Raw genomic sequence first — 17,400 nt, forward strand, 5'->3', positions numbered from 1 at the left:
TGCTGTGTGCTGTATACCACACTGCAGCTGGAAAGATAATTGGAATTTGAAACAGACTTTTACTAAAAAAGTGTTAGAAAGTAGCTCTTTGTATGTGTTTCTGTGTTATGGATGAGTGAGCTACTGCATATGAAGATCTGATGTTTGATGAGTGAAGCTTTGTCTGAGCTGTAGAACTGCTTTGGTTGAGTTGTGTAAGAGTGTGAGTGTGTGACTGCTTATGTGTGTTTTGTGGCTGCATTTGTATGTGTGTGGATTTTCTATAGATGTTGATTTGTTTGCCAGCTCTGGTGCAATTTTCGCTCGCTGTGTGTGTTCTCTCTCTCTGTTCTCTCTGTTCTCTCTGTTCTCTCTCTCTGTTCTCGCTCTCTTGTCTCTCTCTCTGTTCTCTCTCTGTTCTCTCGCTCTCTCTCTCTCTCTCTCTCTCTCTCTCTCTCTCTCTCTCTCTCTCTCTCTGTCTGTTCTCTCTACCACTCTGTTCTCTGCCTCTGCCTCTGCCTCTGTCTCTCTCTCTCTCTCTCTCTCTCTCTCTCTCTCTCTCTCTCTCTCTCTCTCTCTCTCTCTCTCTCTCTCTCTCTCTCTCTCTCTCTCTCTCTCTCCATGGTTAACACACGGCTAACAAACTGCTTGACCCTCACTGCTGCTCTGTTTCGTTTGAGCTCCTGTGATGCTGTATATTAACCCATCACCGTATTTTATCTTACCTCTTACACCATGCCAGCTAAAACCATCACTTCTCTCATCATCATCACCTGGTCAAACAACGATCAAGGTAGAACAAACGCTCAATGAAAGATTTCGAATAGTACTTGAACCCAAGTCTGTTTGTTTTAACCCCTTCATCACCACCACCAGGACCCATCCATCACCCATCCATCACCCATCCACAGTATCTCACCCCACCAGCCACTGTTGTTAACCCTGTGTTGTCTCCCCTCTACCTGCACAGCCCCAGACACCACAGACAAACAGCACCAAAAACAGCATAGTCACCAGCCCTAAAGGAAACGTCCCTACTCCGGTTCTGGTATTTACTTTTAATCCTCCCCTCCTCTCTCCTCCCTCTGCCCGTCTGTCTGTCTGTCGGTCTGTCTGTCAGTTTAACCGTCTATTTGTCCATCTGTCCGTCTGTCTTTTTTTGACTGTTTGTCCGTCCTTCTTCCCTTTCTCCGTCCCTCCTTTTCCTCTGTCGGTCTCAGTTGTTTGTTGTCACTTTAGAGCAGCTGTGGTTGGCTAGATGGCTCTTCATTGTCTCTGTCAAGTGTCTGTCAGATGCTTTCTGTAGGAGAGAAGCCAGAAATGCCAGGTTGTGTCAAAAAGTGCTTCCCTGTTAAAGATTGCCACCGTGTGTTATAAAGATTTGCCAACTGTTGCTTCACTGTAACCAACTGTTACTGTGTGTGTTTCCTTCCATAATGTTGCAGTATTTTATTATTTTGGTATTTAGACAGGAGAGGGGCAGACATCTGAGTCTGTGGGTGGTTGTTTGTCTCTTGTCTGAAACTCATCTCTCTTCCCTATAGCAGAGATCTACTGAACATTGGTGTGTGATTGGTTAGTGAAGAAGCTATATTGGGTAACCGGAAAATAAATGTTCCATGCTGTTTGTGTAGGAATGACACTGTACAGAACATATAAATATCTGTGTAAACAGGAAGACAACTGACAGATTATGTTTAATGATTAATGATTAGTTGGAAGCGACATAAACCCAACCTGGTCACAACTAATCAGCTGCGGGGAATTATGCCATTATAACTGCTAGATGGTTGTAAACTACTTGGAGCATGGTGCAACACCAGAGTTTCAATGTGTGTTTGTTTTCCATACAGATATACTGAATATATTTACTCTTAAATAACCTTGGATAAAAGTGTCTGCTAAATGACCATATATTACTGAATCACTGCTTCTCTCCTGTGATTAGTTGTTAACTTGGGTGACCTATATTGAACAATGTGGAGGATCTACCTGACTACTGGGTGATATGAGAGCACTAGACACTAAACACTAAACAGGGATCTGGCCAGTTAGAGAAGCGAGCTGGAGAAAGATGGGGGGAAATGACAGGCATCCTACATTTACATTGACATTTTAGTCATTTAGCAGATGCTCTTATCCAGAGCGACTTACAGTTAGTGAGTGCATACATTTTCATACTGGCCCCCCGTGGGAAACGAACCCACAACACTGGCGTTGCAAGTGCCATGCTCTACCAACTGAGCTATAGGGGACTACATACACACCACCAGGACAACACATGCAGCCATTTATCAGCATATTTTTAGGAGCCCTCACAGTTGTCCTTTAATGTTAGGTGTGTGTGGGGTGGGGTGGTAGGGGGTAATATTATTTAATTTGTTGCTAGGACTTCTGCTACCGTAGCTCATTATTGTGCTATTTGGTGCTTTAACCTCTTCTATTATACTGCAGGCGCAGGAGGGTAATCACTGAATACAGAGTTTGTTCCTTCGTTGACACACAAATGCGCTCCAATAGCGATCAACGAAACAGGCACAGGGGAAACAAACATCCCTGGCAATTACACTGTAACGAAATCCAATAATACATAGGCACAAGGGAAAAATCTACCCTGGCAACACAATGTTATGAGTAGCTCCACCGAGCTACATACTCTCACAATGAACACTCACCCACAAGGACAAGGGTGCAGAGGGAACACTTATACACTGACTAATTAGGGGATTAGAACCAGGTGTGTGTGATTGACAAGACAATTGTGATGATGAATGGGGCGGCAGTGGTTAGTACTCCGGTGACATCGAACGCCGAAGCCTGCCCGAACAAGGAGGGGAGGCAGCCTCGGAGGAAGTCGTGACAGTACCCCCCCTTGACGCGCAGCTCCAGCTGTGCGCCGACCCCGGCCTCAGGGACGGCCAGGAGGACGCGGAGCAGGGCGAGCCGGATGGCGACGGTGGAAAAACCGCAACAGGGAGGGATCGAGGATATCCCTCACCGGGACCCAGCACCGTTCCTCTGGACCGTACCCCTCCCACTCCACGAGGTACTGAAGGCCCCCCACCCGACACCTCGAATCCAGGATGGCACGGACAGAGTACGCCGGGGCCCCCTCGATGTCCAAAGGAGGTGGAGGAACCTCCCGCACCTCAGACTCCTGGAGCGGACCAACCATCACCGGCCTGAGGAGAGACACATGAAACGAGGGGTTAATACGGTAATCAGGGGGGAGTAACAACCTATACGTAACCTTGTTGATTCTCCTCAGGACTTTGAACGGCCCCACAAACCGCAGGCTCAGCTTCCGGCAGGGCAGGCGGAGGGGCAGATTCCGGGTTGAGAGCCAGACCCGATCTCCCGGTACGATGACCGGGGCCTCACTGCGGTGACGGTCAGCGTTGGCCTTCTGACGACGCACGGCGCGCTGGAGGTGAACGTGGGCAGCGTCCCATGTCTCCTCCGCGCACCGAAACCAGTCATCCACCGCAGTAGCCTCGGTCTGGCTCTGGTTGCCAGTACCAGTTGGTAACCTAAAACACATTGGAATGGTGTTAGGTTAGTAGAGGAGTGGCGGAGAGAGTTCCGGGCATATTCTGCCCATGGCAAGAACACTGACCACTCCCCTGGCTGGTCCTAGCAGTAGGACCGCAGGAACCTACCCACATCCTGATTTACTCGTTCCACCTGCCCATTTGACTCGGGGTGGAACCCAAGGTCAAAGTGAACAAGACCCCCAGACCTTCCATGAACGCCTTCCAAACCTTGGACGTGAACTGGGGACCTCGGTCGGACACTATATCCTCTGGCACCCCGTAGTTCCGGAAGACATGAGTGAACAGGGCCTCCGCAGTCTGCAGGGCCGTGGGGAGACCGGGCAGAGGAAGGAGGCGGCAGGACTTGGAGAAGCGGTCCACAACGACCAGGATGGTGGTGTTACCTTGGGAGAGGGGAAGATCAGTCAGAAAATCAATGCTAAGGTGAGACCATGGTTGTTGTGGAACTGGTAACGTTTGTAGCTTACCCGCTGGGAGGTGCCTAGGTGCCTTACTCTGGGCGCACACCGAGCAGGAGGAGACATACACCCTCACGTCCTTAGCCAAGGTAGGCCACCAGTACATTCCGCTCAAGCAGTGCACTGTACGACCGATACCTGGGTGACCAGAGGAGGGTGACATGTGTGCCCAGAAGATCAGTCGATCATGGATAAGAGCAGGCACGTACCGCAGCCCAGCTGGACACAGCAGTGTAGATGGATCTGTGAGTAATGCCCGCTCTATATACGCGTCCATCGCCCATACTACCGGCGCCACAATGCAGGAGGCCGGGAGTATGGGGGTGTTGTCTCTGGGCCTCTCCTCTGTGTCATACAGCCGGGACAGTGCGTCTGCCTTCACGTTCTTCGTACCCGGAATGTATGATAGTGTAAAATCAAACCGGGTGAAGAATAGGGCCCACCTGGCCTGGCGAGGATTCAGCCTCCTCGCTGCCCGGATGTACTCCAGGTTACGGTGGTCCGTCCAGACGAGGAAAGGGTCTTTCGCCCCTTTGAGCCAATGCCTCCACACGGTCAAAGCTCGCACAACAGCCAACAGCTCCCGATCACCAACGTCGTAGTTCTGCTCCACCGGGCTGAGCTTCTTCGAGAAGAAGGCACAGGGGCGGAGCTTGGGTGGCGTGCCCGAGCATTTGGACAGGACAGCGCCTATCCCTACCTCAGACGCATCCACCTCCACTACGAACGGTAGTGTTGGATCGGGGTGGGCCAGTACCGGAGCTGAGGTGAACAGACCTCGCAGTCTCCTGAAGGCCAGATCTGCCTCAACAGACCAGCGGAGCCGGGACGGCCCACCCTTCAACAGGGATGTGATGGGAGCTGCGACCTTGCCAATGCCCCGGATAAACCTTCGGTAGTAGTTGGCAAAGCCAAGGAATCGCTGCACCTCCTTAACCGTGGTTGGAGTCGGCCAATTACGCACAGCTGAAATGCAATCTCCATCCATCTCCACACCTGAGGTGAAAATGCGGTATCCGAGGAAGGAGACGGACTGCTGGAAAAATAAAATTCTCTGCCTTGGCATAAAGGTCATTTTCCAACAGTCTGGCCAGCACTTTGCGAACCAGGGTCACATGCTCGGCGCGAGTAGCGGTATACACCAGAATGTCATTGATGTAGACCACTACACCGTGACCAAGCATGTCCCGAAACACCTCGTTCACAAAGGACTGGAAGACGGATGGAGCATTCATCAAACCGTAGGGCATCACCAGGTATTCATAATGCCCCGTGGTTGTGCTGAATGCCGTCTTCCACTAATCCCCTTCCCGAACACGCACCAGGTTGTACGCACTCCTGAGATCTTGCTTTGTGAAGAAGCGCGCCCCATGCATTGACTCGATCACTGAAGGAATGAGGGGGAGACGATAACTAAATCTAATCGTCTCCTTGTTCAGTGATCGATAATCAATGCACGGGCGCAGACCGCCATCTTTCTTCTTCACAAAGAAGAAACTTGAGGAGGCAGGTGAAGTGGAGGGATGTATGTACCCCTGGCCCAGGGACTCGGAGACATATGTTTCCATAGCCTCCGTCTCCGCCTGCAACAAGGGATACACATGACTCCTGGGAGGTACAGCGTCTACCCGAAGGTCTATCGCGCAATCCCCCGCCCGATGAGGTGGTAATTTAGTAGCACGCGTCTTGGAAAACGCGTGCGTCAAATCGAGGTATTCAGGGGGAATGTGCACGGTGGAGGTACCATCTGGACTTTCCACCGTGGTTGCACCAACGGAAACATCTAGACACCTACCCTGACATTCACGCGACTACCCCGTGAGAGCCCTCTGCGGCCATGAGAAGGTGGGGTTGTGGAGTGCTAACCAAGGGATTCCTAATGCCACAGGGAAAGCAGGAGATTCAATAATCGAAAAAATAACCTGCTCACAATGAGTCTCCTGGATGATCATGGTGACTGGTATAGTGACTTCCGTAACAAACCCAGACCCTAATGGTCGACTATCGAGTGCTCTGATGGGGAGTGGAATGGAGAGGCGAACCAATGAAATGCCTTGACGGCGTGCGAATGCCCTGTCCATAAAGTTCCCAGCTGCGCCTGAAACGACTAGCGCCTTACACTGGGGAACTACCATGTGATCGGGAAAGTGGATAGGTAGGGTACAGTGCGCAACAGAGGGCTCTGAACAAGTGTGGGTGTTCAATACCTGGGGTGATGCATGAGTGCCCTGCCTGCTGCCTCCCGGCCCAAAAGAACGTTGACTACGACGTGTGGTGTACTGTCCCTTCGTGCCACCTGAGTGGCACTGTCGCTGTCCTCCTCCGCTCTCTTGGCCGGCGGCTCCACCCAGCTCCATTGGCTCGGGATCCTAGTCGTCCGGGGTTGAAATGGGCAGACCCCTACCAGGACGTCCTCTGACTGCCAGCAGGTTGTCCAAACGAATTGCTATGTCCACCAGTTTATTGAAGGACAACACGGTGTCCCGGCAGGCTAGCTCCCGTCGGACATCCTCCCGCAGATGGCACCGGAAATGGTCAATCAGGGCCCGCTCGTTCCACCCGGACCCCGCTGCCAGCGTCCGAATCTCCAACGCGAAGTCCTGCACGGTCCTCGTCCCCTGCCTCAGATGGACCAGCCGCTCACCGCCTCTCGACCCTCGAGCGGGTGATCGAAGACCGCCCGAAAGAGGCGATCGAACTCCCTGTAGTCCTCCAACGCGGCTCCTCCCTCATTCCACACCGCGTTGGCCCACTCCAGGGCTTTCCCACAGAGGCAGGAAACGAGGACGGACACCTTCTCCCGCTCCGATGGCGCCGGTCTGATGCTGGCGAAGTAAAGCTCCAATTGGAGCACCGCCGTTCCATCAAACGCCCATGGTCGGGATATCTGGATCCCTCCGGGTGCTGGGGTGTTGATGGCTGGATCCGGTTGGCCAGCTGGTCTCGACAGATCGGGTCCTCTCCTCTCCAGGCGTTGGACGACCTGAAGAACCCGATCCATTGCTTCCCCCAAGCTGGCCAGCATCGTGGAATGCTCCTGGACCCGTGCCACGACTCCAGGCATGCGCTCTTCTCCCGCTGACTCCATAACGGGTGGGTGATTCTGTGGTGAGTGTGGTGAAAGGAGTCAGGCGCAGGAGGGAAATCACCGAATACAGAGTTTATTCCTTCGTTGACACACAAATGCGCTCCAATAGCGATCAACGAAACAGGCACAGGGGAAACAAACATCCCTGGCAATTACACTGTAACGGAATCCAATAATACATAGGCACAGGGTGAAAATCTACCCTGGCAACACAATGTTATGAGTAGCTCCACTGAGCTACATACTCTCACAATGAACAATCACCCACAAGGACAAGGGGGCAGAGGGAACACTTATACACTGACTAATTAGGGGATTAGAACCAGGTGTGTGTGATTGACAAGACAATTGTGATGATGATTGGGGCGGCAGTGGTTAGCACTCCGGTGACGACGAACGGCGAAGCCTGCCCGAACAAGGAGGGGAGGCAGCCTCGGCCGAAGTCTTGACACCTGTAGTGGATGTAGATACTGATACTCTGAGTATAATCTCACATACTCTCTCTTTTGATGCAGAATATTTCCCCTAAACGTATAGACAATGGTTTAGAGGTACAGGAAGTTTAGGTAATAGTTGTAGTAGTAGTATTTGAAAGCCTCTGGAAAAGACCTAGTTGTTATGCACTCAGGCTTCTGCATAAAGAATGAGGTCGTGTGAGGTAGACAAGGTTTATGAGTGTGCGGCAGTGATAATAAGCCTTATCCTCTTTAAAATATCACACAAACCCCTCTTCTTTTTTTAAACTGTCAGTCAGTGAGTCCCTCCCTGACTTGTTCTCTCTCTGCTTGTTTCTCAAGCTGTTGCCCAGGGTGGCGGTTGTCATGACGACAATGTCATCATCATGCAGGAGACAGCTGGCTGGTGATTGGTCATCGGAAGGTGTCACTTCCTAGGGGGAGCGCTCAGAATGGTGTGGTGGGAAGTGTGTGTGTGTGTGTGTGTGCCTGTGTGTCATGTGTGTCAAAGAAGTCTTCTAATACAACTGTCAGAAAAGAGAGAGAGTGGGAGAGGGAGGGAAAAAGAGGTAGAAGGGGCAAGAGATGAAAAGAGAGATAGAGGTGAAGGGAGAGAGAGACAGAGTGAGATTGAAGAGGAAATAGCATTACAAGGATGGAGATGTTATCTACTTAGCGTCATGTTTAGATGTTTACAAAAACATCCTTCTAAGGCAGGTTGGGCCCTGTCAGAGTGTAATGGTATTTCAGAGTAGCTCTTATTGCACTTACCATGACAGCACTGCAAACTCTTCTGTATTGTGTAAACAGTAAACACATTCAGTTGCATACACTGATATACCCATCCACTACAGTCCACCTCAGTTCACTCCTAGCGGTCTCCAGTTTGGACAAAATCTCTGTGCCGACGAACGGCTAAAAGCAGTGGGTGGCCGCGGTGGGTTAGTGATTAAACATGTAGAATCGTCGGTAAATGAACAGAAAATGACTGACAATGCTCTGGCCAAAGGCAATAGGATGGCCACCCGATGCCTTTAAGCGTTCGTCATACTCTGGAAATGAACCAGCTATAGCTGCCAAATGTGGTGACTCTATTTGAGGAAAGTTTCCATGAGATTGTGCCCATATTACCATTCAAGAGGATAACTGTGGTTGTGGCTTCTTCATACTGTATGGTGTACTGTGCATGATGTGCTTTTGTGGGGTGCAACATTCCTGCAGGGTTTCTATGACATTATTGTGTGTGTGTGTGTGTGTGTGTGTGTGAGAGAGAGCAAGATGGAGTGCTCTGCAGAAATATTACCAGATTTGGTGCGTGTAACTGTGCAGCACAGACTTTTCTCTCTCTGCGTTTCAGCAATGTTTCTCTCCCAATTCTCAGAGCGTGTCCGTGTATGTGTGTGTGTGTTTTCTGAATTGACTAAAAATTACAGTCCTCAGCTCATCCACCCCCTCAACTCTATCACTCCAGAAGACTCTTCATCCCTTCATCACTTCCAGCCTTAACCAGTTTTCTCGCCTTTTGCTTATCCTCATCCTACATACATACCTCTCTCTCTCTCTCTCTCTCTCTCTCTCGCTCTCTCGCTCTCTCTCTCTCTCTCTCTCTCTCTCTCTCTCTCTCTCTCTCTCTCTCTCTCTCCATCTATCTTTCTATCTCTCCATCTCTCCATCTCTCTCTCTCTCTCTCTCTCTCTCTCTCTCTCTCTCTCTCTCTCCCTCTCTCTCTCTCTCTCTCTCTCCATCTCTCTCTCTCCATCTCCCTCCATCTCTCTCTCCATCCATCCCTCTCTCTTTCTGTAGGAGCCTCAGACCACTGTTATCCATAATCCAGTGGATGGGACTAAGGTACATCCCCCTGTCCTGTTCTCTCCTGTCCTCCCTCTCATCCTCTCTTTGATCTGCTTTCCCCCGTTCCACGTCTTTGTGTGTGTGTCATTACAGAGGCGTGTACTGTAGGCTCTGTGTGCCTGTGTTTGTGTGTGTGGGTGTGTGCAATTATGCACTGTTATTTATGTTTTATCCAACACCCCGCTAAGCACTTCTATAATAGAGTGTATAATGAGCATGCATGTGTTTGTGTGTGTGTGTGTGTTTGCGCGGAGACAATTTAACACACTAATGTAAATTGGAAACCAATGGTTTGATTGGTTAAACTTAGATATTTGAATGTAAATAGGAGAATATTAAGTTCCTTGACTGTGCTCAATATTAGTCCATACAGTTCTTCAGGGACTTAAATGTGCTACTGACAGCAACGGACAGATTTACTAAGCATTTTTTTATTACCACCACTCATTCACTAACCTCTCAAATCAAACCGCTATATTTCTACCCCTTTATGTTTTATTTATTGAGGTACAAAGTTACTTTACACTGAGGCAAACTCTTACAGAACTAAATCTGTCCCTAAGTGTGTGTGTGTGGGTACAATACCGTCCCTATGTGGCCTTGCTTAGTACACCAGAACTACAGGATTTATGCAATAGCCTGAAACCAACCAATGGCCCTGTGTAAATCTTCACAGCCTTCACCCCACTGGGCACAAACTGGTTGAATCAACGTTGTTTCAACTTAATTTATCAATGTATTCTGACATGGAATCTAAGTGGAAAATATATTGGATTTGAAAAAAGTAATCAATTTAAACTGTTGTTTTGAGGGTGAAATTTCAACCACAGGATTATGTAATGATAACCAAATGTCAACATAGACAAACCTTGTATAAAACATGTTGAATGTGTACCTTTAAAACAACATCAGATCTTCAACATTATATCCATTATCAGAAAAAAAAACTGTAGGCTGGGCAGCACCTCCTACTGGAGAATTGATCTATCTACAGCTACCCTTTGGTCTCCCATTCAGGCTTTTAACCAAGCCCAGCCCAGCTATGATGTTTGTCACTGACTATTACCAATGTGCTATCGTGAGAGTGATTGTTGAGAGATCTCCACTTAAAAACGAAATAGATTCACTGTTGCTTTCGAAGTCATTCCAAAGGGTAGCATTAACAGAGAAAATTAAATGTGACCATACTTTATCACTCATATCATCAATGATGCTATTTAGGCCTATATAGCATTTGCAAAGTCATCAACAGCTATTGTTTCAATTAAACCCAGAATTCAACTGAAAATTGACTATACAATAGGCCTAGGATTTCAAGCTCTAGTTGATTTAAAATGCAATCATCTTTAGTGATATTGAATTGTTTTTGGTTGTCAATGCATTTGAAGAAGATGTACAGTGAGGGAAACAAGTATTTGATCCCCTGCTGATTGTGTACGTTTGGCCACTGACAAAGAAATGATCAGTCTATAATTTTAATGGTAGGTTCATTTGAACAGTGAGAGATAGAATAACAACAAAAAAATCCAGAAAAACGCTTGTCAAAAATGTTATAAATTGATTTGCATTTTAATGAGGGAAATAAGTATTTGACCCTTCTGCAAAACATGACTTAGTACTTGGTGGCAAAACCCTTGTTGGCAATCACAGAGGTCAGACGTTTCTTGTAGTTGGCCACCAGGTTTGCACACATCTCAGGAGGGATTTTGTCCCACTCCTCTTTGCAGATTTTCTCCAAGTCACTAAGGTTTCGAGCCTGACGTTTGGCAACTCGAAGCTTCAGCTCCCTCCACAGATTTTCTATGGGATTAAGGTCTGGAGACTGGCTAGGCCACTCACGGACCTTCATGTGCTTCTTCTTGAGCCACTCCTTTGTTGCCTTGGCCGTGTGTTTTGGGTCATTGTCATGCACGACCCATTTTCAATGCCCTGGCTGAGGGAAGGAGGTTCTCACCCAAGATTTGACGGTACATGGCAATGTCCATCGTCCCTTTGATGCGGTGAAGTTGTCCTGTCCCCTTAGCAGAAAAACACCCCCAAAGCATAATGTTTCCACCTACATGTTTGATGGTGGGGATGGTGTTCTTGGGGTCATAGGCAGCATTCCTCGTCCTCCAAACAGCGCAAGTTGAGTTGATGCCAAAGAGCTCCATTTTGGTCTCATCTGACCACAACACTTTCACCCAGTTCTCCTCTGAATCATTCAGAAGTTCATTGGCAAACTTCAGACAAGCATGTATATGTGCTTTCTTGAGCAGGGGGACCTTGCGGGCGCTGCAGGATTTCAGTCCTCCACGGCGTAGTGTGTTACCAATTGTTATCTTGGTGACTATGGTCCCAGCTGCCTTGAGATCATTGACAAGATCCTCCCGTGTAGTTCTGGGCTGATTCCTCACCGTTCTCATGATCATTGCAACTCCACGAGGTGAGATCTTGCATGGAGCCCCAGGCTGATGGAGATTGACAGTTATTTTGTGTTTCTTCCATTTGCGAATAATCGCACCAACTGTTGTCACCTTCTCACCAAGCTGCTTGGCGATGGTCTTGTAGCCCATTCCAGCCTTGTGTAGGTCTACAATCTTGTCCCTGACATCCTTGGAGAGCTCTTTGGTCTTGGCCATTGTGGAGAGTTTGGAATCTGATTGATTGATTGCTTCTCTGGACAGGTGTCTTTTATACAGGTAACAAACTGAGATTAGGAGCACTCCCTTTAAGAGTGTGCTCCTAATCTTAGCTCGTTACCTGTATAAAAGACACCTGGGAGCCAGCAATCTTTCTGATTGAGAGGGGGTTAAATACTTATTTCCCTCATTAAAATGAAAATCAATTTATAACATTTTTGACATGCGTTTTTCTGGATTCTTTTGTTGTTATTCTGTCTCTCACTGTTCAAATAAACCTACCGTTAAAATTATAGACTGATCATTTCTGTGTCAGTGGGCAAACGTACAAAATCAGCAGGGGATCAAATACTTTTTTCCCTCACTGTATCTACTGCTTGGATAGTTCCATCTGTTCCACTGACTTAGTCTAGCTTTAATTCCAGTTTGTCTACAAATGAATAACTGATATGTTCGATTCACGTCTCCATCTCAACCAAAAATAAAAAATAAAAAAATAGGACTAAATCAAATCACTTTATTTAAAGTGCATTTAAACTTTTATTTTATTTAGTCCTGTTCTTTAACTTAGATTTTTGGTTAGATGGAGACTTGAATCCAACATATCAATTATTAATTTGTAGACAAATTAAAGCCAGACTAAGTCAGTGGCACAGATGGAACTATCCAAGCAGTAGATGAAGTACATCTCCTTTAAATATTGATATTTGGTTGCGTTGACAACCAAACTCAGTTCAATATTACTTTTGAAATACAGTAAATGCCCTAAAGTTAAGGTTATCTTACAAAGTTATGTAACATTCAACCCTAAAGATAGTAACACATCCATGGCCACATTTCGAGGTTACTGTAACTTTACATTTCTTCTTATGTAATCATATAAAGCATGCATGTGATGTCCTTTACACATGTTCAAGATAGCATGCATAGGTCGTCGCAGGTCTGTGGAGATCGTCACAATTGCTGTAATAATCTGAGCAGAATCTCGAATGGCATTGATCCCTTGCATCATGTACTTTTAATGTAATCTCAACTGCAATCCAGGTAGTTTGGTTCTGCTATCAGATGAAGCACAGTCATAACACATTAATCTGACATTGTAATCCCATTGAAATTTGGTTGTGCTTTTAGATGGTTGAAAGCGTAGTGATAACACATTGGAAATTCAACTGACTTTTGGCTGTCTTTTTGAGTGGGTGAATATAGGTTGTAATCTCATTTATCAACGTCTCAACCAAATACATGTTGAAATGACGTGGAGTGCCCAGTGGAACCAGCCTGATCTTGCAATAGCTCACATTCTATTAAGTGAAATGAAACGTGAGCGCAGCAGTCACTCGGTCTGCTTGACCTGGCTAGGGTTGGCATTGTGAGCTTGTACAGTGTTTATGTTTGTAATGTAGGCTATATGTATCAGCTGGTTTCATGACTATTTCCCTCTGTCTATCTATATATCAATCTGTTTGATCTGTTTGTCAGTGACAGTCTCTTTTCGTGTTCTGTATGTAGCCTATGTAATAGAGCTATGCTTGCGTCCCCAAATGGCACCCTTTTCACTATTTAGTGCACTAATTTTGAGGACTCTGGTCAAATGTAGTGCACTATATAGGGTATAGTGTGCCATTTGTTGCACATCCTATGTCTGGGAGAAGGAAGAACAGTAGAGGTAATAACCCTTATAATAGAAAATAAATTATTATATTACACATTTCTCTATGGTGTTGAGTTATCGGTAGTTCACATCAGGAGTTGATAGATTTAGTTGTTCAGGGTGTTTTGGACTGGACGGGGGTTCAGAATACTGCACAGACACAGAAACACACACACACACACACACACACACACAGTTGACCTCTTCTGTCTTCCTCACACGACACACACTCTATCACACACTCCTCTGTGGAATTCTCCAGTGTAAACGTGTTCCAAATGAGGGCCCAGTATCCATATCCTATCATGCTGGGGAATATAGGCCCATTTAATCCACTAATTGGAAACCAGAGCTCCTGGGTTGCATCCCAAATGGCACCCTATTCCCTACATAGTGCACTACTTTTGACCAGGACCCATAGGGCTTTGCTCAAAAGTAGTGCACTGTATAGGGAATATGGTGCCATATAGGAAAAAGTCTCACATTTTTCCTCTGGCAGGTCAGGGGAGAGATACAGACACAGCATTCCAAAGAGTGCAACAGCTTAGGCTAATAGGGTAATGGATGCCACATCGATGCCTGCCACATATAACTAATGTATCTCTGTGGCCTGCCCTCACATCTCTATCTATCAGTGGCAGGCAGCAAAGACAGAGACAGATGAAGTGGGAGTGAACATAGAAATAGAATGACTAAAACAGGTATCCCCATTCAGGTCAATGTTCTGTGATGGGTGGTGATTCTATTTCTATTGGAGTGGAAGTGAACAGAAGGGGCAGATGGTTGGAAGCTGTAGCTGGGAATCATGTTTCCTCAGGCAAGGCAAGGCTATGTTAACACCCATACTCTGGTGGTATTAGAGACACACACATATTGATGGTATTAGGCAGCAGGGAGATGGACTGTAAGGTGGATGGGATGAGGGAGGGGGTCAAGCTGAGGTAAAAGGTTAGAGGTTGGATCCTGAAGTGATGTTGCTTTCTCTGGGATGCCCATGGGTGGGTTTACTGACATGAAACCAGTTCACGCTTTCAGCTAAATGCTTTTGTCAGATGTAATGTAATTTATTGAAGTCAAGGTCTGCTGTTTTGTTGAAGTCAAGGTCTGCTGTTTTGTTGATGTCAAGGTCATTGTGTACTGTGTCTCTGTGAGTCGTCCTGAATACTGTAGGTGTCTCCTACAGATGTAGGATCTTAATTGGATAACCTTGTTGCAGGAGAACTTTCCTGCAATGCAGGACATTTTTTACTTGTATTGTATTTGAGGTTTAAAAAGGCTTCTGAAGTTTGTAATTTCTACTTTGAAATTTCAGACTTGATTTTCCCTTCCGAAGAAATCTAGCAACCCCTACAAATATTTTCATTAATTATAATCCACATAATAATTCACATTTCCTGTTGCTGCAGGATTATTTGTTGCTGTAGCAAACTGGCTCAAATTAAGATCCTACATCTGTATACTTCAACCATTGTTGGTCCCTCTAAGACAGATATGAGACGTTGCCGAAACGTACACTCATCCCGAAGGTGTTTGTGTGTCATTTGATTGATTTGATTAATTGATTTTTATTAATTGAATGTGGGTTTGATTTAACTAAGCAGTAACAAGAGTGACAATTGAGTTAGCGATTTGAGGGTTTTGGGTGTTCTTATCAAGTGTGTGTTTCAATAGCATGTGTGTGTGTGCGTGCGTGCCTGTGTGTGTGTGTGTGTTTGTGTGTTTGTGTGTTTGTGTGTGTGTGTGTGTGTGTGTGTGTGTGTGTGTGTGTGTGTGTGCCTGCACGTACGTGTGTGTCCAGTGTGTTCCTCTCTGATGGTGCTTCTCCCTCCCCTCTGTAGGAATCATCTGACAGCAGCAACACTGTGGAGGACGAAGATGTCAAAGGTAAGAACTGGAGACCCTAGGAGACAGTAGAGAGACAGGTCAAGGTAGTGTACAGTCGTGGTCAAAAGTTTTGAGAATGACACAAGTATTGGTCTTCACAAAGTTTGCTGCTTCAGTGTTTTTAGATTTTTTTGTCAGATGTTACTATGGTATACTGAAGTATAATGTCAAGCATTCCATAAGTGTCAAAGGCTTTTTTTGACAATTACATTCAGTTTTTGCAAAGAGTCAATATTTGCAGTGTTGACCCTTCTTTTTCAAGACCTCTGCAATCCGCCCTGGCATGCTGTCAATTAACTTCTGGGCCACATCCTGACTGATGGCAGCCCATTCTTGCATAATCAATGCTTGGAGTTTGTCAGAATTTGTGGGTTTTTGTTTGTCCACCCGCCTCTTGAGGATTGACCACAAGTTCTCAATGGGATTAAGGTCTGGGGAGTTTCCTGGCCAAAATTTCGATGTTTTGTTCCCCGAGCCACTTAGCTATCACTTTTGCCTTATGGCAAGGTGCTCCATCATGCTGGAAAATGCATTGTTCGTCACCAAACTGTTCTTGGATGGTTAGGAGAAGTTGCTCTCGGAGGATGTGTTGGTGCCATTCTTTATTCATGGCTGTGTTCTTAGGCAAAATTGTGAGTGAGCCCACTCCCTTGGCTGAGAAGCAACCCCATATATGAATGGTCTCAGGATGCTTTACTGTTGGCATGACACAGGACTGATGGTAGTGCTCACCTTGTCTTCTCCGGACAAGCTTTTTTCCGGATGCCCCAAACAATCGGAAAGGGGATTCATCAAAGAAAATCACTTTACACCAGTCCTCAGCAGTCCAATCCCTGTACCTTTTGCAGAATATCAGTCTGTCCCTGATGTTTTTCCTGGAGAGAAGTGGCTTCCTCGCTGCCCTTCTTGACACCAGGCCATCCTCCAAAAGTCTTCGCCTCACTGTGCGTGCAGATGCACTCACACCTGCCTGCTGCCATTCCTGAGCAAGCTCTGCACTGGTGGTGCCCCGATCCCGCAGCTGAATCAACTTTAGGAGACGGTCCTGGCGCTTGCTGGACTTTCTTGGGCGCCCTGAAGCCTTCTTCACAACAATTCAACCTCTCTCCTTGAAGTTCTTGATGATCCGATAAATGGTTGATTTAGGTGCAATCTTACTAGCAGCAATATCCTTGCCTGTGAAGCCCTTTTTGTGCAAACAATGATGACGGCACGTGTATCCTTGCAGGTAACCATGGTTAACAGAGGAAGAACAATGATTTCAAGCACCACCCTCCTTTTAAAGCTTCCAGTCTGTTATTCTAACTCAATCAGCATGACAAAGTAATCTCCAGACTTGTCCTCGTCAACACTCTCACCTGTGTTAACGAGAGAATCACTGACATGATGTCAGCTGGTCCTTTTGTGGCAGGGCTGAAATGCTGTGGAAATGTTTTTGGGGATTAAGTTCATTTTCATGGCAAAGAGGGACTTATAAATGCAATTCATCTGATCACTCTTCATAATATTCTGGAGTATATGCAAATTGTCATCATAAAAACTGAGGCAGCAGACTTTGTGAAAATTAATATTTGTGTCATTCTCAAAACTTTTGACCACGACAGTACTGTACCCAGCAGAGTACACAGGAGCTGAGTATAGAGAGAGACACAATATCATGTGGATTTAAATAAGAATACCCGTGTTGATGTTGTCAGAGTCGTGAGTTTGTGTATATGCGTGTCCTTCTGAGCTACTGTACAAAGAGGAGCTGCTCAAAGCAGGTCAAAAGCTGCGAATGGAGCATTTCGGTGTGAGTGAAAGCACTGCTAGACCCTGTCACCAAATCTACACTGGAGTTGCTTAACAAGAAGACAGTG

General features: G+C 46.6%; 1 protein-coding gene across 27 annotated transcripts in view; it reads left to right on the plus strand.

Annotated features, from left to right (window-relative positions):
* The window catches only part of LOC121585184 (calcium/calmodulin-dependent protein kinase type II subunit beta), a 92,816-nt gene that overhangs the window by 56,909 nt on the left and 18,507 nt on the right, over nt 1–17,400 (plus strand). For 13 of the 27 annotated variants that reach the window (XM_041901582.2, XM_041901589.2, XM_041901599.2 and 10 more), the window contains 4 exons: nt 722–772; nt 950–1,027; nt 9,338–9,382; nt 15,496–15,541. In XM_041901582.2, coding sequence (XP_041757516.1) covers nt 722–772; nt 950–1,027; nt 9,338–9,382; nt 15,496–15,541 — 220 coding nt within the window. The remainder of the gene's footprint in view (nt 1–721; nt 773–949; nt 1,028–9,337; nt 9,383–15,495; nt 15,542–17,400) is intronic. The other 14 variants (XM_041901594.2, XM_041901601.2, XM_041901597.2 and 11 more) reach the window with 3 other exon arrangements.

This window comes from Coregonus clupeaformis, chromosome 16, assembly GCF_020615455.1.
Source record: "Coregonus clupeaformis isolate EN_2021a chromosome 16, ASM2061545v1, whole genome shotgun sequence".
Lineage (NCBI taxonomy): Eukaryota > Metazoa > Chordata > Actinopteri > Salmoniformes > Salmonidae > Coregonus > Coregonus clupeaformis.